Source organism: Ursus americanus, chromosome 11 (assembly GCF_024610735.1).
Source record: "Ursus americanus isolate L20-20 chromosome 11, mUrsAme1.1.p, whole genome shotgun sequence".
Taxonomy (NCBI): Eukaryota; Metazoa; Chordata; class Mammalia; order Carnivora; family Ursidae; genus Ursus; species Ursus americanus.
In genome coordinates, this window is record NC_142137.1 from 61,117,075 (window position 1) to 61,144,686 (window position 27,612).

Here is a 27,612-nt window from a genome sequence, read left to right on the forward strand (position 1 = left end):
AAGAAAACCAAGCCCCCAGATTGGCAAACACATTGGCAAGTTGCTGGTTTCCAAGCCAGTTACCCTTGTCCAATCCACTCAAGTATTTGGGCTTTTCAACGGGCCCAGCCTGCCAGGCACACTTAAGTAAAAGGCATTTGCTCTATCTAAGCGTCCCTTGCTACCGTTACCGTGGCCTCGTGGATGTATTTGGCTTCCATGGAAGCCAGTACTGGGACAAGTAACAGAAGTAGGGGTTCTGCATCTGCTGGGTGGCGACGTGCAGGGCATTGGAGGTGGGTGCCAGCCTGCAGGCAAGAGGTAGGGCGGGAGAAAGGCAGTTCTTCAGCCCCTACAGAAGCAAACACTGCAATCCAGTAGGGCTCATTCAGATGCATTTTCCACGAAGCTGCTAGAAATTCAACCTACCTGGCTACTGTTAAACGCAACAAGTATCAGAATAAGCATTTTAATGGGTTTTTGTCTTCATTTTTGCCTTTTCTTGTCTCAGGTAACTGCTGGTGTCCCGCTGAAGAAAGAATACACGGAGGAGGTAAGAGCAGGTGTCTTGAAGGCTTCTGTGCAGAACCATTTAAATCCGGTTAACCATTGGCTAGCAGTTGAATGTCAATCAGTGAATGAGTCCTCTGCCTGTAGTGGCCTCTTGGAAAACTGCTTTTCTAATGATCCCAGAGGAAATGGGTGGGGGTGAGGGATAAAGTCCATTCAATTACCTTTCATTCTTAAGAAATGATGGATGTAGGCTTCACGTCGTACTGTTTCCTACCCTCTGAGCAGCCATCAGAGCGGAACTCAGTGTCCAGCACAGAAACAAACATGCGGCTTATACCCGGGTATTCTTCTGCTGTGGAAACAACTGACTTTTGGAGCGTATACAATTGGCTTTATCACTCGCTTGAGTTATTTGACTCTTGGGTAAATAGACTTTGATTTCCTTGCAACAGTACCTCTTAGCTCCTACAGGTGGCACCAGGGATTTGAGCCGGGAATGGCTGGACCCAGCTCCTCACCCTCCCCGGGGCCTTGTGCCCTCTTGTCTACCAGCCTGCAGAGAATGAGCACATTGCTTATGCCCCGGCCACTGGTCAGCAGCAGAAATAGCCGCCTGGCTCAAGACCCCGCTACACCATTGGACCCAGAATGATTTCAGAAAGTAGTTTGAAAATGAGCCACCTGCTTCTGTAAGCCACCTTTTCCTGGAGGAAAAAGTGTTTTATGGCCTTGTTTAATAGCTTCTAGGACAGTACGGGGAGCAAGATGGAAGCAAAACGTGCCAGAGTGGACTTGCCAGCTTCGTCTGGCAGCTTTGGTGGGAGGCGTACATGGGGGTCTGGTCTTCTTCCAGAACATCCAGCTGGTGGCCGACGGCTGCTGTAACCTTCAGAAGCAGATTCAGATTGCTCAGCTCTTTGGGGTTCCTGTTATTGTGGCTCTGAATGTCTTCAAGTAAGTGAAGCCCCCAACTTAAAATGTGTCCCTCTTGCTGGGCCACCCTGTGAACTGTATTTGTGTCTCAAGGGTGTTTGGTCTTTCTCTGCTTCATCTAAAATTCTGTAGAAATACTCTGCTCCTTCTGTTTGTTTGTTTGATCTGGGTTGGGTTGGTTTCATTTTTACAGAAGTTTCTCAAATGTTTATGGGAAATGAAATCTATATAGTGAGTTAACATTTCCTTGGCTTTTTTTTTTTTTTTTTTTTTTTCTTTTTTAAAATTCCACCCAGCATTTCTGTCTGAAAGACTGGGGATGATCAAAGGGTTATGTTATGGAATTTTCTCAATAAAACCCTTAACAACTTGAAATATTTGAGTCCTGTTAGAGAGGTTTTTTCCCCCCAATGCTTTTCTTTAAGTCTGATTTATTTAAACACAATGTAACCACTTTTGATGTTTAAAATATATTCCGTGTTAGGGAGCAAAGTTCTGTATAAACGGTTAGTCTTTCTTTAAAAACATCACTAAATGAATACAGATGCAAAACCACAAACGTTTTCATCACTAGGACCGACACCCGCGCTGAGATCGACTTAGTCTGTGAGCTCGCGAAGCGGGCTGGCGCCTTTGATGCGGTCCCCTGCTATCACTGGTCCATCGGTGGGAAAGGGTCGGTGGAGCTGGCCCGGGCTGTGAGAGACGCTGCCAATAAAGGAAGCCGTTTCCGATTCCTGTACAACGTTCAGGTAAGCTGCAACCGCGGGGAGAGTGGTGTTTCTTCCACCTCCACGGTGCACCGGGCCAGTACGGGGGGTTTGGCACAACCTGTCCCGTTTATTGGCGGCAACAACCCTCCATATATGGAAACTACAAGGAAAGAGGCTGAGCCACCCGACCAAGGCCCATGGCCAAGGGCAGAAGCTCTCCTTGCCCAGGGCCTGTGCTCTCAAAGCTACGCTCTACGTGCCAGGAGCAGGCCTCAGCTTTGGGGAACAGGGTTTGACAGCTAACACGGTCAGGCCTGGGTCTTTTGAGCAACCTCCTGAGGCCTGTGAAATCTTGAGCAGTATTTTCCTCATCCATTTCTGCCATGGTTCTTATCCTTCATTGTGGTTTTCTGGAGCTATATGTATGATATTTTAAAAATCTTTTTAGTTGTTGTATAGCACACATAACCTGACACTCGCCATCTTTACCACGTCGGGCTGTGTGGTTCAATCGTGTCAAGTACATTCACATTGTGGTACGACCCCCGCCCATCGCCAGAGCGCTTCTCGTCTTGCAAAACCTAAAGTCTACACCCATTAAACCCGTTCCCCATTCCTGCCCGCAGCCTCACCCCCGGTAGCCACCCTAACCCTTTCTGATCTGACTGGTCTGTGTATCTCATACAAGTGAAACCATCCAGTGCTTGTCTTTTTCGTGACAAGCTTATTCACCATCTCCGTCCTTTCAGACTGCTGGAAGGAACAGCACAGGCTGGGTCGCTAATGACCAACAGAAGTTCACCGTGCACAGTTTTGGAGGCTGGGACGTCCAAGATCAAGGCTCAGGCAGGTGTCTGGTGAGGCCAGCTTCCTGTGTCATACATGGCTGGCTTCTCATTGTATCCTCATGTAGTGGAAGAGAAATGGGGTCTCTCTAGGGTCTCTTCAGGAGGGCACTAATCCCGATCATAAAGGCTCCAGTCTCGTGACCTAATCACCCTAAGCGCCCCCACCCTCCTAATTCCATCAACCTAGTTGCCCCCATGTCCCCTAACACTGATCACATTGGTGATTCGTCTTCAACATATGACTGGTAGGGGGCGGGGGGGGGTGCAAACGTTCGGTCTGTATCATTAACTTAGAGTAATGTCAGTGTTCATCATGTTATTGCATCTGTCAGAATTTCCGTCCCTCCGTTGTACGTATATGCCACATTTTGTCGATTCATTCATCTGCCGCTGGCCATTTTGGCTAATTACACTTCTTGACTCTTATAAACAATGCTGCTATGAACATGTGTATAAAAATATCTTTTTAAGACTCCGCTTTCAATTCTTCGGGGTATACACCCAGAAGTAAGAGTCGCTCGATTGTCTGATGCATTTTTAAACAGCTGAACAGTGAGCTTTCAGGCAGAAAATCTGAACTTCCCAGGACCTCACTCGGTTCATCTTGGCACCCACCTGCACGTCTCTATTTCAAATCCTGCGGCTTCGGCTACTGCGTTTATCTCCATCGAGAGCCCATGAATGTCAGAGTCCTCAGCCTCTAAGCTGGTTGCTGCTTACCCCATTCCTTCATCCCTCACATTCTGTGGGTCTCTCAGATGTCACAGACAGTAACATCGCTCCTCTTTCCAGGTCAGATGCGTAAACCAACAGCGTGGGCCGAGAAAGGCCACAGCGCAGTCACATCATCCAAGAGCTCGACGTTAACCTTATTGCGAAGCTTCGTGCTTACCGAGGGCTTCTGTGTGCCAGGCATGTGGGCGCCTCATGCCTGTTAGCTGTTTTAGTCTCGGCATGCCTTTTGCATAGGAACTGATGGTGATCGCCCCATTTTATACATATGGAAACTAAAGTACGAGGACATTACGTTACTGCCCAGTGTCCCATATCCTGAAAGAAGCAGAGCTGGGAGGGTATCCAGAAGGATGGAGTGATCATCCTGCTGTGTTCTTCAGAATTCAGTCCTGTGCTCGAAAGGGGGGTGAGGGTGGGGTACTACCCCTTAAAGGGGGGACCCACCTGCAGAGGAAGGACGGTGGTGACAGGCCCAGTATCCATGCAAAATGATGGACATTGTGGGCACTCTATAAACACATGTGAACGGAAGAATTTCAGGACCCAATTAGGGATGGTTAGGCCACAAAAGCTTTGTCATGTTGAAAGGCCATGTCATGAACAAGAGACGAGCATGTTCTGGGTTACAGAGGGGCTAGAGATCGGTAGAGGGAGGAGACCTGGGTTCTACATAAAGAAAAATGGTCCAATTAGAAGAGGTGAGTTCTCTGACCCTGGAGATCTGAAGCAGAAGCTAGGTGCAGCCCAGCAGTGGGCGTGCTGAGAGGGTTGAAGGCAGCTCAGTAGGCGTCAGCCGAGGTGCTGTGTATTCCTTTCTGCGTCTTCCTGGCGGGTGAGCCTGCCTGGTTGTCTGCAGTGCCTGTCCCTGCCCTGGACGCGCTCACACAGACCACTCTCAGGGGTCTCGCTCTCCCTGGCCTGCTCCAGGAGCCTCAGACCATTGCTGTCTGATCTGGAACCACCCCACTCTGAGTGGTAAGAGCAGTTCTTGAATGGATAATTTCACAAAGCAGGGCTGTTTTCAAGAAACCTTCCCAAGTGAAAAGAAGGTGGATCAAGAGAAGAGATGTTTCTGAGTTAGACTGTCTCACACATGCACTACCCCAAAGACGAACCCCTTTCCTTTCCGATATTTGTTTTCTTTCTGAATTCCCATTCTTCATGGAGGTAATGCTGTTAAAATGTCTGCTTCCCTGTAAATGGGGGGAAATTTATAATACTGTGGACGAAAGTCCTGTGTCTGCTAGGATTCTTGCCTCATTTGCCAGCAGACTCTTTTCCCTTTGCTTATAACACAGAAATTAGGTGTAGATTGCATAATTATTTATTCGAGAACCAACAACATCTCAGCGTATCGCTGCACAACGACAAGAGTGATTGCTGCTTCTGGCTCACTACGTACCGCCTCCCCAGTAGCTGTGTTCCTCACATTGGCAAGATGATTTTAGATCATAGAAGACCACTGACAGTCTTGTCTAGAGATCTGTATTCCTTGGTGCAGGCTGTAACACAGCTCAAACATTTCTTACCTCCTCATTTCTTGTAGATCATGTTGGTGACCCTTTACAGGCTAATTCATGGTTTTCCTGAAGCTCTTCGTTCCACCACAGCTAACCATTTAGCGCTTGGCAGGCTAATACGGGTGGGATTGCCCTATAGGAAAAAGAAGTAATAGAGTACTTTGGATAATCACCCTGCTGATTCTCAGCGCAAACTGGGCTCCTGTGTGCCTTTTGCTATCTCCCCAGACTGTGTTCCACCAAGAATGCATTCCGTGCAGGGTTGATGGCATCTTATTTCTGCCCCAGTTCTGCATTACAGAAGAAAGTCACCTGAGACCATTTAGAAGCGTTTGCCCCGGTACAGGGGCACAGGACATGATTGCTTTTGTATAGGGAGTGGGAATCATCTCCAAACCCCAGTGGAAGGAGGAACAGCTGGAGAGGAGAAGAAACACTTGACCTCAGAGATACTGTGGGGCTGGACAACTCCGGGGGCAAGAGGCTTGATGATGATGAGCCCCAAGTTAAAGCAGGAAACAGGCTGCACTTCTGGGGGTCTGTGCTGAACTTGATAGAAAATTGAGTTAAGCAGCCACTGTTCTTCAGAGAACAGTTCTGTATCTCTTTTATCAGAATAACTTCTTTTTTAAAAAGATTTTATTTTTAGGGGCGCCTGGGTGGCTCAGTCAGTTCAGCATCTGCCTTCGGCGCAGGTCATGATCCCAGGGTCCTGGGATCACGACCCTCATTGGGCTCCTTGCTCAGTGGAGGCTCTGCTTCTCCCTCTGCCCCTCCCCTCTGCTCGTGCTCACTCTTTCACTTTCTCTCTCTCAAAAAAATGAATAAATGAAAGATTTTATTTTTAGATAATCTCCACACCCAACGTGGGGCTCTAACTCACAAACCCGACATCAAGAGTTGCATGCTCGACGGACTGAGCCAGCCAGACGCCCCCAGAGTAGCCTCTAATTCAAGAGTAGACAACTTTTTTTTTAAGTAGGCAACTTTTGGGGGTGCCTGGGTGGCGCAGTCGTTAAGCGTCTGCCTTCGGCTCAGGGCATGATCCCGGCATTCTGGGATCAAGCCCCACATCAGGTTCCTCCGCTGGGAGCCTGCTTCTTCCTCTCCCACTCCCCCTGCTTGTGTTCCTTCTTTCGCTGGCTGTCTCTCTCTGTCAAATAAATAAATAAAATCTTTAAAAAAAAAAAATAGGCAACTTTTGATTCTGGTACTGGGGGTAGCTAGTGATTAATTCTGAATAATAACGTTTTAAAACGGGGAATAAGAGGGGAGCCCGGCTGGCTCAGTCGTGGAGTGCACAACTCTTGATCTCAGGGGTTGTGGGTGTGAGTCCCACGTTGGGTGTAGAGATTACTTAAAATAAAATCTTTTAAAAAATTTTTTAAATAAAAATTAAAATAAAACAGGGAATAAGATGCAGTGGCCTAATAGCTCAAAGGAGGTTTATCCGGTGAGAATAAATGTGTTTAAACTTTAGTTCATGGTTTCCTTACAACCGTTTGGGATGATCACAGTCCCCCAGAAGGCATCTTCTCTGTCACTTTCCCTTTTGTAGTAGGACTTTTGACAGTTAGATCTGTTCAGTTGACCAGTTTAATATCTCCATTCCCGCAAGCCCGTAGGAAAATAGTATAGCAGAAAGAAAAGCGAATCTGTTTTTACGGTTTATTAGCTTTCAAATCCCTGTTCCATGCATTATTTCAAGCACGTCTCACCCAGTGCCTTGGGGTGTGTGGGCTCAACCCTGCGTTTCACGCAGAATCAGAAGCTTGGAGAAGGTGAGGGACTTGCCCTGTGACCAATCAGCACTTGATGGAAGGACAAACATTATAGTTAAAAAGAGAAATCTTTAGAGATTCGTGAGAATTAAGTTTAAATCTTGACTGGGCCTCCTACGATGGATATAGATTGGAGCAAGTTAACTCCTCTCTCTGAGCCTCAGCTTCTTTATCCAGACAATTGTGTCCGATATTAACACCAGCATCCCCAAGTTGCTGTTAGGACCAAAGGAAAAGCCTCAGAGTAAAATGCAGGAACATGGGAAGCTGGCAATCAAGGTTAGCGGTCCCTCTCTCTCCACATTCACTTCCGGAGGAGAGAGGGCTTCCTGAATTGATCTTCAAGAATTATCTTGTAACACAGGTGACTGTCTTGGGCTCTAGGGGTTTTCCTGTTCAAGTGGGTTAAAACCAGGAATTAGAAGCCAAGTTTCCTATTGCACCAAGAATGAAAGGCGCCAAACTAAAGGAAGATGTTCAGCATTCTTTCTGCATTAGAACCGGGAGCCGTTAACGATAGAATAAACAGTCAGTCCCTTTTGCAAAGGCTGTGGGGCCCCGAAAGTCAGCTAGCAAATCCGACTCTGAATCTTGCTTGTTAAATCAGGAGTTAAGGTTAAAAATCATCTCCATATCCTTCCTCTAAGCTTGCAAACATTTTGAGGTGTAACCTTGACAGTGAGAGAGGATAGTGTTTGTTTTTATTAAAAGGTCTTTCCTGTGCTTTGTGTGACGCCACTCTCTTGAACGCAGCGGGGACGGGATGGAGGGAGATCAAAACAGACCCGGCCAGGAGGGAAGGCTCAGCCCAGGGCAGCCAGCATCCCTGATTTCAGAACTACTGCACTCGCACGGCCTCCTGCTGCTGTGCTTGGGGTGGGGGCGGTATTCAGGTTGGTTATTGAGAAATTGTTTTCTATTTGTTAGCGTTTCAAACTTAAACATACTTCAGTTGTTAGGGTAGTTTTATGAGCTCTCTTTTAATTGGCCTGTAGGCATTTGCAGCTAGAGCCTCAAATTTGAAATAAATAAAGCAGAAATACTTCTTATATGTATATGTAGTTTTTAAAATTGTGGTAAAATATACATGAGATGAAATTTCCCATTTTAACCATTTTTAAACGTACAGTTCTGGGGCAATAAGTGCATTCACATCGTATGTATAGTTACAATTAATAGGATTTTGAAACTTAAAATGATATTTATGCACATCTCTGTATGTCTTTTCTATTTCCCAGTAATTGAAAAAAAAAAAAAAAAGAAAAGAAAAAAAACAACACTGTAAGGAGAAGGGATGTGCTTTGTTTTTGTTGCTCTGGTCCTTGTACCATTATCTCCCCCTCGGGCCCTTTGACCTCCTTTGGCTCCTTCCTCCCTTTTTCAGACTTGCCCTTGGCCTGCCTTCTCCCACTGACCCTTTGAGCTCTCCCCTCTTGCTGTGCAACAGAATGTTTCTATAGAAAGCTGCCCCTTCTATTTTCCAGATAGTTCGGTATCTTATTCAGAAATCCTACACTCTCTCATGTTCTGTTTTCTATTATGATCGAGCTCTGGTCTTTCAACCCTGGCTTCTTCAAGCCCATCATCCGCCTCTTGTCCCTGGCTTCCTTTCCACAGTTCAGCTGCAAATTCTCACGTTGCCTCCTCGGAACCAAGCCACACCCTTCTGCAGACACACCTCGGATCTCCATCAAACTAAGATTCTGTTTCAGCCCTGGCTTCTGTCTTTTCTGTCAAGTCTCATTTGGCCTGCAGTATATCACTTCCCTGGTCGGCCCACTGCGGCCTCCCTCATCTGTCTCTGGTGGGTTTCATCAGATCAGAACCTGTTTTTAGAACCGGCCCAGCTCCCTCCATGCGTCCTACTCTGCCCCGTCGGATTCTGGCAGACAATGTCCCAGCTTTGTTTCCTTGGTGCTAGAAATAGCACCTGACGGGAAAAAAAGAGTGGTCTATATCTGTTTCACTTGGGCATTTCACAAAGATTCCTGTAATTTCATTTAAATGCTCTCTGCTAACATGAAAAATGGAATGTCACTAAGATAGAAATTTCCAGAAATGCATTCCTGGTTCTAAAATCATGGGCCAGTCAAGAAAGGCTGAGGGATGTACAATGGACTGTCAGGGTCCCACCGCATGTTAACAGCCACCTTCTACCACCACTCCATCCATTCCCCAGACGTTCTGACTCAAATTTAGGTGACAGGAGACCGTTGTGTAGGGGCAGGACCTATATCCACTTAAGGAACGTTGCTTAATATTATCACAGATATTACCCTTAAAGGTACCACATACAACATGCCACTTCAAAAGAGAAACCTACAACTTTAGGGTTTTTAGGGAAAAAACACTGAAAACAACATAGCCTTTCAGGTACTCCAGTATCAGAGAGTTTGGGGACTTGTTTTAGTTATAATTTTTTATCAAAAAATGATTTGTTTCCTTTCATGAAAGGACAGTTGGCCCTTGAACAACACAGGTTTGAACCGTGTGGGTCCACTCATGCGGACCTTTTCCGTAAATACAGTACGGTCCTGTAAATGTATTTTCTCTTTCTTATGATTTTCTTAATAACATTTTCTTTTCTCTAGCGTACTTTGTTGTAAGAGTACAGTCTGTAACACATGTAACATACAAAATATGTGTTAATCAACTATTTATGTTATGGGCAAGGCTTCCGGTCAGCAGTAAGCGACTAGTAGGTAAGTTTGGGGAGGGGAGAAGTCGAAAGGTATTCGTGGATTTTTGACTATGGGGTGGGGGTGGTTAGTGCCCCAACTCTCACATGGTTCAAAGGTCACCGGTAGTTTACTCTGCTCTTCCGTGAGACTTTTACAACCAGTTTTTTCTTTGGAAGCACATCTCCAGAAGATCAAGGAGAGAAATTATGACTCCTGCTGAATAGCCAAGAAAAAGAGACACTTGTAAAAACAAGGGCTCCTTGCACTTGAAAATAGAACCCAAAGCACACCTTGCATTCATTTATATTAGTCTTGTAACACATTGAGGTTTATGAGCAAGGTTTGTGGAAAGAAAATCAACACATATGCCATAAAAATACATTATGTGTTAGTTGGCAAAGCCACAATCATCCCTTCCTCAGTTGGGTGGGAAGAGATCATTAAAATCACCTATTCCTCTGTGTTCCTTCCTTGACATTGCTGTCCTGTTCTGTTTGAGAGTATGAAAGATGACCCACATGAACTCCTTACGGCCATCATTAGACGTAGAGGAACAGAGATGCTTTGGCAATGAGCATTTTTTCTGTTCCCAGACCCCAGCTCTATCCACCACACATCCCGGTTGCCTTAGGAGAACGAGATTCCTCTGGGAGTCTCCTGGGTTAACCTGTTGCTCAGAGCCAACGAGCCAGCAGGGATAGCTGCTCAGGGAGCTGGCCCATGGAAGTCAGCACGTACACCTTTCATAGCTCAGATGTGCTGGTTCTCCGCCAAGGACAAGCTTTTTCAAAGATACAAGGGTCTGTTGTTCTCAGTAAGAGCACTGCTCCCGTGACACGGAGGTATGTTGCAATGAACCCCTGGTACCTTGTGTGCGCTCAGGATAAATTAGCATCGATGGTTTCACATGATACTTTCATTTGAAGTACCAGAAAAGCTATTTATACCAAACTGCACTTGTAGATCATTTAAAATTCATGCCTCATTTAAAATACAAAATACAAATTGACATAATTACTGTGGGTCCAGAGATTTCTGTTCCACTAACAAATTTATTAATTGATCCTTCTATGTAAACATTTTATGGGCTTTGAAATACATTTCCTGGTATCACAGCATAGGATCACTTAAGTTTTTATTTAAGTTCCAGCTAGTTAACAGATAGTGTAATATTTGTTTCAGATGTATTCAGTGATTCAACACTTCCATACGTCACCCGGTGCTCATTGCAACAAATGCACTCCTTAATCGCCAGGATCGCTTAACTTCTATGAATTTCAGTCTGTGGCCTTGGTAAAACAATAGAACATTCAGTGTGGCCCTAGAAGAGACAATGTGTTCCAGTACCTCAAAGTTGTGGGCTTGAGAAATTCTGGAGTATTGATAGCAGAGTATTACTTAGCGTTTTTCATGGGTCTTCTAAGAGATCCTCAGGGCTGCTGACTTTAGAACTTGACTTCCAAGTAAAATGAGATGCCACTATATTGTAATACCTTCACACTTCATTTTGATTCTAGAAGCTTCATTTTTAACTCTTGTCTTAAATTGTGTTCTATATTAGTTTTGTCCTGTTTCACTTTCTTTTTGTGCATTTACATCTCACGAAAAAAATTTTAAAAATTTAAGTAATTGCGTTTCTGGAATTTGTAGACCAATTTTATATCACTAGAAAATAGGTCTTGAGCGCCTGGGTGGCACAGTCGTTGAGCGTCTGCCTTCGGCTCAGGGCGTGATCCCAGCATTCTGAGATCGAGTCCCACGTCGGGCTTCTCCGCTGGGAGCCTGCTTCTTCCTCTCCCACTCCCCCTGCTTGTGTTCCCTCTCTCGCTGGCTGTCTCTCTCTGTCAAATAAATAAATAAAATCTTAAAAAAAAAAAAAAGAAAAGAAAATAGGTCTTAGATAATTTAATAGGGGCGCCTGGGTGGCTTGGTCAGTTAAGTGACTGCCTTTGGCTCAGGTCATGACCTCAGGGTCCTGGGATCGAGTCCCCGTATTGTGTCAGGCTCCCTGCTCAGCGGGGAGTCTGTTTCTCCCTCTCCGTCTGCCCTTCCCCCCCAACTTGTGCTTTTGCTCACTCTCTCAAATAAATAAATAAAATCTTTAAAAATAATAATAATAACTTAATAGTTCTAGCAGGTTTCCTAGACTTTATCAAGAAAGATACGCTGTCTGACTTGGACTCAGCTTCTCTGAGCCTGGCTCACCGTATCTACAAAATGAATGTAATGAAGCACGAGGTCACTGCGTCCTCCAGCTTACCGGTGGTGTCACTCCGCCAGTGTGTGGGGTACCTGCTATACAGGAGGCTGTACAATGCTACTTTCCAGACCTGTGCCGTCCGGTACCGGAGCGACTGGCTACAGGTGGCTATTTACATGTACATTAATTAAAATTAAGAATTTGTGACCTCAGAGGCACTAGTCACATGTCAGCTGCTTAGTAGCCATGCGGGGCTGGCCACTACTGGACTGGAAGGCATGTACGCAGAACATTCCCACCATCACAGAAAGTTGCCATTGGACACCTCCGTTCTAGAGTGTTTCCATTTCTTAAATATACATTTAAGAGGTCTGGGAGGGACTAAATGTAGACTATATTCAGAGTTAAGATCTTGGTGACGATGAAGATTTAACATAACATTAGTTCAAAAATGATGGAAGTTACTAGCATCGACACCAGACTTTGTGAAGGGCTTATTAACATGTTCAGCAATGGCGCATAATACACACAGAACAGTGCTGATTCCAGAAGACGCCTTGTGTTTGCTGCCGTTCGTACCTTGACATGTGCCTTTCCCTTTGTGTAGAATAACCTTTCCTTTCCTTGCTTATTAAAACCTTTCCTGTCCTTCAAGCGTGACTCGACTTCTTCGTACATGTTTCCAGCGTTTGCTGATGTCCATGCCTTCCCCTCTGCCCTGCAATCTTCCTTCTTCGTAGTAGTGTTTATGCAGAGCCCTTATCACACACTCTCTTCTGTCACGTTTATGTGATGTGTCACCATCCGCATTCCATCGGAAGTGCCCAGAGTCCTTTGCCTGTCATGATATCTTGAAAGTACTTGCCCTCGGCGGTGATTTATTCATTCAGCAGGTGTGTGTGGAACACCGACTGTGTGCAAACCACTCTCCTAGACGTTAGGGATAGGAGGGTGAACAATGTGGTAAACAAAGAAATTGATAAGTATTTACAGAGTCAGGGAAAGCCAGGAGTGATTAATGCCTGAACATTCATAATTTATTTTACCATTTTATTTAAATTGCCCTTTAGAACAAAACAGTATAAAAGAATATCGAGTTCAGCTCAAGATCATTGGAACGAGCTTGGCTCTTTTTTCCTTCTTTAACAATTGCACTTCTCCCCCAGCGTGAGCAGTGGCACAGCAGGAAGTCCCTTGCCTACTGACATAAAAAGGTTGCGTACAATGGGAATTACCTTATCAGGGCAGTTTTTAGTTTTTGTATTAAACCCAAAAGATACATCAACCGAGATCATCTTTTTATTTATTCACCTGTACACGTGAGTGAAAAAGAAGAATTGCAGTAGCAGTCCTGGAAGCATTTTGGTCTTGGGATATTTAGCCCCATCCATTGATTTATTCAGTGTGGGGCTGCAGGACACGCGCCAGGCGGTGGGTGGTGCGTTCTCTTGGGCTCACGATGGACCGCGTTGCACCCGTCAGAGCTGTCAGGGGAGCACCCTCATCTTCTCCGGGCACAGCAAGACTGGGGTCAGGGCATCAAATATTTGGAATGGCAGGCGGCAGGTATCAGTACCTGTTGGGAAGCACGGAAGTCTGGCATCTGAGGGTAAGGAGGGGAAACAGAGCACCCAACTAGGACTCGTGCAGCCAGCCCTTTCCTGCTTCTCTACACGTTGTATTTGGGACATCTGTCATGTTTGGATGGTAGCAATTTTCCTATAGGAATTTAAAAAACCATAATTACACACCTCACAAAGTCAGTCTGGCACCTTCTTGAAATTCCCCAAATACTTTCAAATGAACATTAGAAAGGAAGGCGGTTTAGTCGTGGACCAAAAATACGTATTTCTGAATGCCCCAAAGAATTGAAAGCTGGGTGTCAAGGTCCATCCATGCTCATCACAGCATCAGTCACAACGGTGAAAAGGGAGAAACAACACAAGTGCCCAGTGGTGGATGAATGGCTAAGAAAGAATGTGGCGTACGCGTACAAAGAAATAGGAAGGAAATTCAGGCTACACCATGATGAACCTCGAGGTTCATGCCAATTGAAATAACGAAAATGCAAAAGGACAAATGTTGTCTGATTCCACTTATATGAGGTCACTTGGTGTGGCCAAATTCAGAGAGACAGTAGATGGGAGGGCGGTTGCCAGGAGTTGAGAGGAGGGAGTTAGTGTTTAATGGGTCCACAGTTTTAGTCTTGCAAAATGAAAATCGTTCTGGAGATTAGTTTTACAACATGAATGTACTTAATATGGAACTATGTACTTCAAAATGGTTAAGATATGAGGGCGCTTGGGTGGCTCAGTCAGTTAAGCGTCTGCCTTAGGCTCAGGTCATGATTTTGGAGTCCTGGGTCGGGCTCCTTGCTTGGCAGGGGTCTGCTTCTCCCTCTGCCCCTCACCCTGCTCGTGCACTCTCTCAAATAAATAAATAAAATCTTCTTTAAAAAATAAAACAAAATGGTTAAGATAGTTAACTTTCTAGTATGTATATTTTACTATAACTAAAAATTAAATATACATATATTTCTTGAAATGAAATATATTCATGTTTAAAAGCTTGTAATGCATCAGCTAAATACCCAATGACACTAGTTCTCCACTAATCATCCTTCTAGTATTACTTTGTTCCCATGTGAGCTCTTTAATTATTATCTTAATAGAAATTGCTGACCTTTTGGGGCTCCTGGGTGGCTCAGGGGGTTAAGCGTCTGCCTTTGGCTCAAGTCATCATGCTCCCAGGGTCCTGGGATCAAGCCCCTTGTTGGGTTCCCTGCTCAGCAGGGAGTCTGCTTCTCCCTCTCCCTCTGCCTGCCCCTTCCCCTGCTTGTTCTGTCTCTCTCTCTCTCTCAAATACATAAGTAGTCTTTAAAAAAAAAAAAGAAAGAAAAGAAATTGCTGACCTTTTAATTTCAAATCATAACCTAGAGCTCAGTAAATAGTGCCCTGTATTCATTAACTGTGTTATAAGTCGTACTGTCCGTTTCGTTGTCATTTTATTGACGTAATTCTCTGTGTCAGCCATGTTGCCCTTGCTCCATAATACTGGCACTTGGGGTTTGTATCGAGTGACACGCACAGCTCGCCTTCTCGACATTGCTTCCATGCTGGCGGAACAGTACACAGTTCGTACCTGCCCGTCGTGGGGATATGGAAGTGAATTCATAGAGGTGACATGACTTAACCAGCTATAACAAGGGGCCGTGTTGTCTCTTAGACCCCTCGCCCCAGAGCTGCCACCCAGCTGTGCTGTAGTGCCCATGGGGACGCTGCCTGTTTCCCAGGACCCACTCTTACACTACTTGGGGAACACAGTACCCGAAGATCTGACTTCCCCCGACAAAGCATGGTCATTGTGCTTGCTCTGTGTGATGCTGGAAGTATTTTCCAGCAACCTATTACCTTCTGTTTCTTAAAAAGTTTCGCTACTTGCAAAGCATTGATTGACGAGCTGAGGAGATCCTCTTAGCTTAAGTGCAGCGTCGAAAGCAAGCACTTCAGTGCCCATCAACATATTATGCTGACGTATGAGATCTGAGGTTCAGTAAAAGTCCCTTCTCGTTGCTGTCTTCAGCACATCAGCACCCGAACTTTCTTACAATCTTTGTAGACATTGGGCCACACGGAAGCCTTGCTTGGTCAACAGGTGATATTCAGAGTCCAGGGGCTGTGTTACATCCCACCTCCAGCTGGTCCTTGACCTCAAAGAGTTTACAGGCTGTGCGTTCTTCTCATCTGATATGAATGCGGCGGCATCCACAGAAGTCACCTAAGGCTGTCTCTGTAGCCCAGCCTCAACTTTGCACTCATGCAGTAACTCTTTCTACAACATTCCTGGCACCATCACTGGCTTATACTGGTCCCTCCTGGTGTGGACAGGTCACTATTTAGTGAGGCAGCTCTGGTTATTACACCTTTTCCTTAAACATGGGGTTGAAAATGGCTTTGCTCTCATTTCTGCCCATGCTCCACGTTCTGCCTTCCTGGAAAATTATGATCATTTCTTTCTGGAGTTGTCCCTTCTAGAGGTGCAGATTATTCACTGATTTCTCCCATGACGTGGTTTACAAAAGGCCCCTTGCCATCTGGTAGACTTCAGTTTCATAGTTTGATCCTGGGACCATTACCATTTGCTCTCCATCAGTGCACCCTAAAATAGCCTGAGCTTCGCCAGCAGCCCCTCACTGCCAGGCCCTGTTGAACCCATGGTCCTGTGTAGCACCCATCTGTGTAAGAGAGTTCCAGGGCCATCCAGACAGAAGAGAAGAGAATGCCTGCATGTGCTTCGGGAGGCCCTGTAAAGGCTTCCTGGAGAAGCTGGCCTTTGAGATGGACCTTACAGAGCTCAGGGAGTTTTAGCACAGATTGATCTTGCAGGATTATAGACAAAGAAGCTTTAGGTGTAAGGGCCTAGAAGCAAGAAGACATGGGGAAAATTTAAGATATGCAGGCATATCCTATCTGAAGTTATGCTTCAGAACACATACTGTTCAGATACTTAAATATCACAACCAGATCGTGTTCTTCAGTAGGGCCATGGCAAGCTGAAGATTTTTGGGTTCTTAGGTGCCTTCTAGGGAGGTTAGACTGTGGTGGAGTGAAAGTTAGGAAGCTTCATGATGGGCTAGACCATGAGCATCTCAACCAAGACAGAAGTACTTAAAAGGATCATTTCCCCACATCCTCGCCTGTACTTGACATTCTCATGCCCTTCATTCATGATAATCTAATGAGTGTGGATTGAATTTGCATCACTATAGTTTGCCTTTGCTTGATTACTAATAAGATTGGACATTTTTTCATGTGGTTATTAGTTACTCCTCCTGCCCAGTACTAAATATTTGTCTTTTTCTTGATTTGTAGGAGGTTTTTTTAATTCATTCCAGCAGCTAATCTTTTGACTCTTAAATATTTGCCTGTATCTTCTCCCAGACTGCTCCTTATCCTGTACCTTTATTTACAATGTCTTTTTTTATACAAGAAATTTTAAATTTTGATGTCAGATCTATAAATCATTTCTTTTAGGGTGTATCCTATTCTTACCTTGTTTAGTTTAGAAGAAATCCTTCCCTACTTCATGACCATAGAGTCCCCTGTGTTTTGTTCCCAGTATTTAGAGTTTTAATTTCAAAATTTTGCTTTGTTCTATATTGGCTTTATTAGGGTGCCAGTTGTGAAGTAAGAATCTTAGTTTTATTTCTCTCCAGCCAAAAGTCAGTTGGTCAGTCAGCCCTTTCCCTGTTTGTGTCGTTTCTATTATATACTGTCCCACACCTGCTATGGTATCCTTCTGGGTTCTTTCTTATCTTCCATGGATTGATTTGTCTACTCATGTGCCAATACCATATGGAATTAATTACCATAGTTTTGTAGTGTGATTGATACCTGGAAAGGCAAGTCCCCTTTGTTCTTTTGGTTTTATTTATCTTTGAAGTTATCTTACCTATCTGTCCTCTTACTCTTCATTGTGAATTTAAGAATTGGTTGGCCAAGCATCCCAAAGTGCTCTTGGGATTTTTATTGGAATTGCATTGAACTAATAGGTTAAGTTTAAGAGAACTGCCATCCTTATAGTATTAAGTCTTCTTACCAATGAACTAAGTATTTCTCGACATTGATTCAGACCATCTTTTATGTCCTCCAATGAAATGTTATAATGACTTGCACCTCCATTTGTTATTTGTTGAAACGTCCAATATCTGAGTTCCAGACTACAGAACAACTCTACAGTAATAAAAACTATAGTAATGAAAAACACATTTTAAAGCAATCTGGGGTTCTATCAGATTGAGAGGGTAGAGCTAGCTTTTATTTTCTCCTGTTGGATGAGTCTCCTTCCTGTGTATATCAACAGTAATTCATACAAATGTACCATTTGCCATTGCCAAGCAAAGTTTTTGAGCAGGCCATGAAAGCCTTCTGCCCCTTGGTTGACATTCGTTCCACCAGCGGGCACTTGATCCAATAGCTGTTCACCAAACAGTAAATCCACAAACTGCATTACACCTGTATGTTCTCTGCACAGTAAAATTATGAATGATTTTGTCAAATGATTTGCTTAAATAAGAATCACTTTATCTGTGGCATATTCCTTTGCTAATGAACCATTGTTGTTTCTCCAGATCACTTTCAGTATTTTTTAAAGATTTTATTTATTTATTTGACACAGAGAGAGTACAAGCAGGTGGAAGCAGCAGGCAAAGGGAAAGGGAGGAGCAGACTCCCCACTGAGCAGGGAGCCCAATGTGGGCCTGGATCCCAGGGCCCTGAGATCATGACCTGAGCCGAAGGCAGATGCTTAACCATCTGAGCCACCCAGGCGCCCCACTTTCAGTATTTTACTAGCCATCCGCATCCAGGTTTCCCGTCCAGCATTACTTCTTCATACTTTAAGCGTGATAGAGGAAAGAATATCTGCTTCAGATACCACGGACGTTGAGGAGGAAATCTGGTAGGAAATTTTAAGTGACTGCAGAAAAGTGCACAAAGCTTTCCCTCAATTCTTCGACCGGTTTAACATGAACAATTTTGTTGTCATTTGTGTTTCTCCAGCTTCCAATTGTAGAAAAGATAAGAACCATCGCACAGGCTGTGTACGGAGCCAGAGATATCGAACTGTCTCCCGAGGCACAGTCCAAAATAGATCGTTACACGCAACAGGTAAAAGTTACACATTTAGGGGAAAAAATCCTCCTCGGGCCCTTAAAGTACTCACCTTGACATAAGGACTGTTAGAAGTCTCACCAGCTGAACGTGATTTAATCTCCTTTGTCTACAAAAATTGAATGAATATCCTTGGGTAGTTTGTTGACTTTAAATAGAACATTATGGCAAGGGTGTATACCCTCTGATCGATAGTGATTGACTTTTGTGGTTATCGGTTGTCTGATATGGGTGGTGTCACATCTGGGACATGTGAGGGTTCGTCCCTCCTGGTCAGCCAGGAACACTGAAACTCCGTGGATGTGTGGCTGTGGAGTCAGAGCTGGATGACCTGTAGTGCTTCCTCTTCATTGCAGGGCTCCTCCTGCCTTAGAAATGTTAGCCAAACGGCGCCAAGTAAAGCAAGTCGTCATGCAGCTGTTAAACATGGGAGTGTTTGGTGTTCTGTTTTTATGCAGTTGGTTCACTGGCTTGGTGCTGAGATTGTCCACCCAAGTTGAAGGTGCTGTCATCCTCTACCTCTAGAAGGAGTGACAAAGGCAAATCAGCAGGCAGCTGTGAAGGTGGCGGGGACTCAGCAGCCTGAGTCTAGTCTTAAAATGATCGTGTTTCATGGACTGCATCCACCGCAGCTCGTCCAGCCACGCTGACCAAAATGACCATAAGCCCCGAATGCCCCCTCCGGTTTGCTGTGATATAATAGAAATCAAAGCACTTCAAGAGTTGGCCGGCAAAAGAGCTCCATAATGAGTATCACTGATCTACTTTTTTAAATTCCCAACTCCTAAATCCTATTTGTAATCGTGTTTGACATTATGTTAAATACTACCAGTGCTGACCAGAGTATTCTCCCAAGTTTGGTAAGATAGCAATTCGGTTTTTTCTTAGAATTTTCCATGTATGCCCTCGGCCTGTGCTTTTAAAAAATAAATAATTCACTTTGGGCACCTGGGTGGCTCAATCAGTTAAGCATCCGACTCTTGATTTTAGCTCAGATCATGATCTTAGGGTCCTGGGGTAGAGCCCTGCATCAGGCTCCATGTTCAGTGGGGAGTCTGCTTGAAATTCTCTCCTTCTCCCACTGCCACTCCTCCTCTCACTCTCTCTCTCTCTCCTCTCTCTCTTAAGTAAATAAATAAATCTTTTTCTTAAGATTTTATTTATTAATTTGAGAGAGAGAGACAGAGAGAGAGAGAGAGAGAGAGCATGAGAGGTGGGAGGGTCAGAGGGAAAAGCAGACTCCCTAGTAAGCAGGGAGCCCAATGCTGGCCTCGATCCTGGGACTCTGGGATTATGACCTGAGCCAAAAGCAATCGCTTAACCAACTGAGCCACCCAGGTGCCCATAAATAAATCTTTAAAAGATAAATAATTCCCCAGAACTGTTCTACATACCGGCATGGATCTGCAGTGAAATTTCACTCGTGTGTAATGAAATGAGTAAAGTAAGGTCATTGTCATGAGTCTTTTTTTTTTCACAAGTTTTTAATAATATTTAAGGACTATTATTTATTCTAATATTAGTTCCTTCCCTTTTCTCAGTCTTAAAAGCTTCTTTTTTTATATGAACTAATATGGTCCTAGTATATGCCATATTGTTTTTTTCTTTTTTTTTAATATCTGTACTGGCAAAATATTAAATTGGAAACGTACATCAGTTCAAATTATTTCATTAGTTGAATGATCTCTGAAACCCAACATTTCTGCCCCCATTTCTATAGAGCAATTGTGATTGTCCCCCAGCAGAATTCTGATCATTTTATGAGAATATGCCAGCATTTCAAAAAGAATAGCCCCACCCCCAAATGAAAATATCCTAAAATTGTCCAAATACTTTTAGATTGAATCATAAGAAAGTCTGCATGTGTTACCTCTGAAGACTGCATTCCTTTTATCCCTGGCTACTGAGGGAATATTGCTTAAAAGTTATGTGTCCAGTATGTGGTTGCCATTAATTAGCAAAGTCTCCAAAGGGACACTATGTACCCTTTAATCGGAACCAGGCTACGAGGACAGTGTCCTTTTTGTGAGACCCCACATGTGACTTCCTGCCCTTTCACCTTTGGAACTCTGGGTCAGGCGTCGCCTTTGGTCCTTAAAAATAAGAGGCTTAAAAAGTGACCTCATCTTAGTTCATATAATGTAATCGCAGATCAAATAGCCATGATTCATAAACCAACACAAAGGGACCCTTTGCTTCCTGACGGCGTCCAAGAATGAGTGAACAATGTCACTGAAAGCCTCATTACGGAGCCTTTCTCCAGATTACCTTTCTGAGCCCCAGACATTAATATCCTTGGAAATAGTTTCGACAGCTGCTCTTGCTTCTACTTTGCCTGAAAATAGCCACACTTTATCCCAAACATACATGTCATGCTGCCTTCCTTAAGGAGAATTCTCCGAAATCAATCACAGACACCCGCAACCACGTGACGATCACGTGGCGATGAGTTCATCCCATCTTCTTGCTGAGTGAACAAGTAGTGACCAGCACCTGCCGTGTGCCTGGATCTGAGCCTTGAGGACCACGGGTAGTGCAAGTTGGACACACACAGGAGACTAATATGTGCTCAATGAACACCTTTCCTTTCCTTCCTTACAGGGATTTGGAAATTTGCCCATCTGCATGGCAAAGACCCACCTCTCTCTGTCTCACCAACCTGACAAGAAAGGCGTACCCAGGGATTTCATTTTGCCCATTAGTGATGTCCGGGCCAGCATAGGCGCTGGTTTCATCTACCCTTTGGTTGGAACGGTGAGTGAGTAACATTCTCCAAAAACCTTCCCCAGGCTCTGTTGTCCTGATGCCTTAAATCCTTATGTTCTGCCTACACTCTGCCACTCAGGTGTTGGGAAGTAATCATATTTGCTACTTTTCTAAACATTCTCTTCCACCATATAGAAATCCTCTGCTGTCATGGTTTGGGTTTTTCTTTTTCTTTTTTTTTAGAACAGGTATTCAGGATGTCTTGAGTCATAAAACTGAGTCCCCTCATAGAACTCAGAAGACAATAACTTGGTACAATTCAGTCTGATATTTAAACAGTGGAATGGCTTAGTATAGTGTCTCTGGACCTTTTTCACATTATTGTACTCAAGATGATAAGATGTGACTGTAGTCAGATAAATGGAGGTGACTGCTCGTGCCAGACGCCTGCAAAGGCCGGGAAGGTCAGAGCTTCACCATCTTCCTTCCTCCTCAGCACGTCAGGTGAGAAGCTCTGCCTTAGACCATGAGCGAATTAAATGCGGTTTCATTTTTAACAGTGTGGTTGGATTACATTGCTATAGGATGATAATTATGTTATTTCAGATTTTTTATGGATGGAAGGGAGATACCAAAGATGTGAAATTTTATCAAAGCACTTAAAATCCATGATGTTGGGCTTCATACATAAAATGCTTCATTATAGACACACAATGATATACTTTCCGTTGGGAACCATCAACGGCCAAAATCTGACTTCTCATCCTTGGAGTGCTCCTGGATTAGATTTAGAACAAAAAAAATTCTAAGTCATCATTTTCCTTATTGCTATTGTTACAGATTGATCCAAGTCCAAGCAGGAAACATTGTAACAATTTTTTTTAATAAACCATGTGGCTCTGTTGTGATGTAAATAAACAATGGGTAGGCAAAAGTACATAAGAAGTGCAGAATTTTTGCCTTGATGTTTGCACATTTCACCTAATGTTGGGCAAAATGCTTTCAGTAAGCATTTCTTGAATTCTTTATTGCATCTGTGGCGTGGAGATACCAGGAGGGGCGTGAGGAGCACAGGTTTACACAGCACGGGGGTGTCTAGAAAGCACGGTATTGGCATTCTGAATGCCCTCAGCACAGAAATGGCGAGAGCGGCTTTGACTGAGGTGGGTGAAAGAGGTGGGTATGTGGAGGAAGAGAATCAAGAGTACCTCACAAAAGCCTCAAACTCTGACCTGGGGCAACAGTGAATTTTCAACTCAAGGGCACAAAAGTACGTGACAGACCCAGAGAAGTCCAGTGTGGCTGGGGTTGGATGGGATGGAGAGGCTGAGAAGCGACCTTGGGATAGCAAGACGGGGCCAAGCTGTTACAGAGCTTGATTACCATCAATGGGGACTTGGGTTTTTCTCCTGTGCACCCTGGGGAGTCACTATAGGATGGTTTCTGTGTTTGTTTGGGATTTTTGTATTTGTACAAGAAGAAGAAGACGGTGATCTGATTTTTATTTTGGCAAAAGAGCTCTGGCAGCCAATGGAGAATGTTCAAAGGGCCAAGAGCCAGAGCCAGGGAAATGTCAGTTGAGGCCAGAGGTCATCAAGGTCAACACTGCGATCACTAATGCTAATATGGAGAGAGGGGCAACTTCGAGACATATTTTAAGGGTAGCCACCTACACATGGGGTCATGGGGTGGGCCACTTGTAGCTTGACTGGGATGGCAGTGCCGTCAGTCCTGGAAGGAACACGGCAGGGGGCAGATTGGCAGAGCCAGAAATGAGTCTGGCTTGGATGTGGAGAACTGCGAGGGTTAACAGGTTATATAAAGTGGTCTATGGATCCATTAGAAATACAGACACAACACTCAGAAGAAAGGAATAGGAAGGCAGGCCTTGAGAGTTTTAAGAATATAGATGAAGGCAGATGTCAAACAGGGAAGAAGCAAGGATAAGCACGAGAGAAATGAGAAGAGGGTGAAGGGTGATGCTCTAAAAATGTCTACAGACATTTACAGAGCCCTCCAAGGAGTCTGGGAGGACCCGTCAGAGGTCTTGGAGGGAGACCAGGGAATCCCACAGGAGTCCTCTGCAGATATAGCAACAGCGTTGACACAGGGAGCAGAGTTAAAATTTTATGGGTGCTGGATGACATTTCCAGAGGGTGGTGGGAAGGAGGAGGGGCGTGACTGCAAAGGGGCACAAGGGAGCTTTCTGGGGTGATGGAAATATTCTATATTTTGTTTGTGGTGATAGTTCCATGACTATATACCTTTGTCAGAACTCATAGACCTACACACCTCAAAAGGATGAATTTTATTGAGTATAACTTAATTATACCTCAGTTAACAAAAATGGATAGTGAGAAGAGCTTGCTTTTATGTTCCTTAGAGTGGCCTCAACGATGGCAGCCCCTCAGTGCTAAAAGTCTCCTGAGCGTTGGTCAGTGAAGGCCTTTGCTTAGGATTAAGAGCACAGCCCGGGAGAGCAGCCAGAGAGACTGGAAGACCAAGAGACGAGGGGCCGTACCTGGGGTGGCGGGGGGGTGGGGGGAGCCGAGGAGAAAGTCAGCCTCCTTCAAAATCTGTCCTGTCTTGTCCAGATTCAAAACCCCGCAGTAGCTCACCCAACAAATTCATTCATTCATTCAACCAGTGCTCATAAGGCACTGTGCTGCACACTCTGGGGAACCCCCCAAATAAAGACGCTTCCCACGTCAGGCAGCTTACAGCTGGTAGAGGTAGGGAGAACTGAATTAGAAAGAAAATGGTTTGGTGTAAAAATTAGGAACCAGTCATTGATAACCTTAAAAGTTCTGAACATTTAATAGTCATGAAGTAAAAATCATCATATAATCTAAAATCCCGTGGTCACTAAGCAAATGTATGCTGTGGCCCTCCTCCCACACCAACACCACCATACCCACATGCGAGAGCAGTTCTGGGACATCAGAATTCTAGAGCCACCCCCGCCGCTCACATGGGAGCACTGACGTTTCACTCAGAGGAAATGGATTGTGTGGATTCGTTCCTAGGGGGGCGGCCATGGGCTCACTGGGTGTCCTGAAGACAGCCCTCTGCCACCGTGTGGCGCCCCCAGCTCAGGGCAAGGTCGAGAGCGTCAGTGAACCAGGAAGGAAGTGGTGTCTGACTAAAGAAGTTCCTGGAGGTCAGGGAACGGTCACGGTCACGTGGAGGCGGTGGCCTTAGAGGTCCCCTTTCCATGCCAGCAGGAAGTTGCGCGTGGATCAGGGCAAACGCACTGTGGGGAGGCCAGAATCGCCTAATAAGGGCTGGTATTTACTTTTACTTGACCCCATTCCGGCCCCTGCCACAGTCTGCTGAAATGCTTCTAACATTCATCACCCGTGTGGGAGACACAGTGTCGTAATTTCCTGCTGAGATGACCGAGGGAAGGGGGAATGGGGACACTGGAGGGGCTGGTCCTGCAGGTGGGAAAATTCTAGCATCGTGAGTCACTCTTACTCTTAATCATGAAACATGTGCTTATTTGAGTACTTTTGAAACACGTATCTGTCCACTCCAGAAGGAAAGCCCAAATTCAGACCGCAAAATCAGAAAGTTTCTCTATTTTTTCTGCAGTGTCCATTCATTTTCTCAGTCTCTCATACAACCACGTGGAGGTAAAAAGATCAGGTCCTTCCCTAATGGGTCTTCTGATACACCCTAGTAAAAGGAACATATAAGTACAGAAAGCTGTGGACTTGAGAACAAAGGAGAAGCACCCTCTGGCTACGTAGTAGGTCTAAAAGGGGAGAATGTCAATAAAGCAAGTCTGTCCTCAAACAATAAACATCTCCAGCCCTGCTGACTTGGAGCACACCCACAGTGAAATGCTGGGGAATTCAGTTTCCCCCCTCCAGATTTAGCTTTGTAAATATTTACTGTTTAACCTCCCCTCCCCCACTGTCCTTACTTATAGGCCGATGTTTTTTGCCATTTAATTATTTCATCATGTTCTATTTACTTATTACACAATATAATAATAGTGATGATAAATACCATTAACTGCTGTAGACACTTCACCAGTACATTTCACTTCCCTGAGCTGTTTGTATAGAAACACCCAATACAAGGATTACTCAGCTTATGGACATCTGAGGCCTTTGCTCTGACCCTGACATGCATTCACAGTGTTTCCCATCTGGCTGTAGCTAATTTTTCCTTCGTAAAATAAATCTTCATTCCTACTAAGTGCCATATGTATTCTTGCTTCTCTTTAGTGACATACTTATGTACTATTTCTGGCGTATTATCGAAAGCTCCAAAATACTACAAGATTCTTGCCCAGCTCATCACTACTTAGTGAATCTCCTTGTAAGAAATAGTTGAGCGAATACAGATCTTTGATGTGGGAAGAAAAGAACAAATTGTTTTCAAGATTTTCCTACCCTGTATTCTACAGATTACCCTGTTATGTTATGTTTCCAAAATTCTTTCAAAGCTTATGGTTTATTGTGTTCAATAAACCTAATAGCTTATTACATTTCTCCAAAACAGTCTTGGGCCAAAAGGAATCTAGTACTGGTCACATTGTTTTGATGTTGTCTTTAAGTTTCTATAATTTACAAGGTCTCTTTAATCATGTGGCATAAATTTCATGACATAAAAATATTAGCCTGTAAGGGAAGTATGTGCCATGATATTATTGAGAAGTAAATTACACCCCACATAGAAAAAGACTAGAAAGGCACCAAAATGGTAACGTTTGGCTGCTGTATTATAAATAGCTTTTTTCTTTACTTTTCTGCTTATTTCAATATTTGCATTAAGCATGTATCCCTTTTATAACATGAAAATACAATAAATAGTGGCACCTGGGTGGCTCAGTCGGTTAAGCAACTGCCTTTGGCTCAGGTCACGATCCCAGGGTCCTGGGATTGAGCCCCACGTCAGGCTCCCTGCTTAGCGGGGAGTCTGCTTCTCCCTCTCCCCTGTTCATGCTGTCTCTTTCTCAAATAAATAAATTCTTTAAAAAAAAGAAAAGAAAATACACTAAATATGCAGGTGATAAACTAAAAGTACTTGGAAACAATGTTTATGTGAGGCCAGTCAGTGGCCAGGGAGTCAGGACACGTGTGCAGCAGGTGGGATCTGGCAGGTTGCAGCACCTTGCCCATCGCAGCTGTCCTGCAGTGCTTAAACACCTGTAATGTTGAGATACTGAAGGAAGGACAGAGGACCTAGGATGTTCCCATAAGAAATGCACTCCTCAGTGTGGTTTGTCCGGTTCTGTCTAATGTCTGCTGGCCCCAGGTTCTGCTATGGAAACACAAGATTGTGTTTTCTAGGCTAATTTTTCCGGGGGCTCTTCTTGGCTACCGTCGTGGGGTGGAGAGCAGATGAGTATGTCCTTCCTTCTCAGGCGTGCTCACACAGCTCTGCACTCTCAAAACAGCTGGCATGGAGAGGTGTCCGACTAACTGTGAATTCCACCAGAAGTCCATTTGATGTTAGTGTTCGGTGTATCTGACTGTTCTCCTTTGATATCACACTGAGCCCTCCAAAGAACTTAGAAGTCCTCATGTAGTGAGGTCCTCTTGAATATGAAATCTTCTTTATTGACAAACATGGGACACAAAATTAGGACATGATGACTCTCAAGGACAAGAATATGGACTAGAATCTGGGGGTTAAGCAGCCTCATGGTTCACACAGAGGGGATTAAGATGTCCCAGGGTATTCATATGGTGGTCACTGCCAGATGGAAGTTTCTGGGAGGTAAAATAGCTCTTTGAAACTGTATGGAAATTGAGTGCTTTTGCCTCATAGACCGACGAGCAGAGAAAAACATCTTGGCTGGGGAGTCAGCGGGTCAGAAGATGCAGCGCATCAAAGCTCTCTTCTCCCTTCCCACACCCTTCACTTTGGTCCCTGTGCTCTTTCTGGAGCAGAGCAATGATCGTGGGCACGGCCTATGTGTTCGTCGTTTTTGCTCATGCCGTGATTGGCCTGGCCTGGACCCATCACGGTGTGCAAGTCTATCCAAGCAAGAGGGGCCGAAAGATCAGTAGTAAAGCGAGCAGTTTGTGGAGCGAACAAACGAATGAGCACTGGTGTGACCTTCATTTCTCCTCTGACCTGACCCAGCCCCATCTCTGTCCAGGTGCGCCACTGACCCCATTGCTTGGCCAGGCTCTGGAAAGCAGGAAACTAATGGAATGTATTTGGGAAGTGAGTGATGTCATCCACAACTCATGCCGGGTGGAGACTTATTGGACTGGGGGTGTGGGGGGAGTGAAAAAGTAGACTGTGTCCCCACCCAGCTAAGTCATGGTCGTTTTGTTCTTTCTCATGTTTCGGTTAAGCTCACTTTGTTT

General features: G+C 44.6%; 1 protein-coding gene across 1 annotated transcript in view; it reads left to right on the forward strand.

Moving 5' to 3' along the window:
• MTHFD1L (methylenetetrahydrofolate dehydrogenase (NADP+ dependent) 1 like) overlaps positions 1-27,612 on the forward strand; it is a 184,770-nt gene that overhangs the window by 116,250 nt on the left and 40,908 nt on the right. The window contains exons 22-26 of the mRNA XM_045805348.2: positions 491-532; positions 1,346-1,446; positions 2,000-2,177; positions 18,464-18,571; positions 21,176-21,328. Coding sequence (XP_045661304.2) covers positions 491-532; positions 1,346-1,446; positions 2,000-2,177; positions 18,464-18,571; positions 21,176-21,328 — 582 coding nt within the window. The remainder of the gene's footprint in view (positions 1-490; positions 533-1,345; positions 1,447-1,999; positions 2,178-18,463; positions 18,572-21,175; positions 21,329-27,612) is intronic.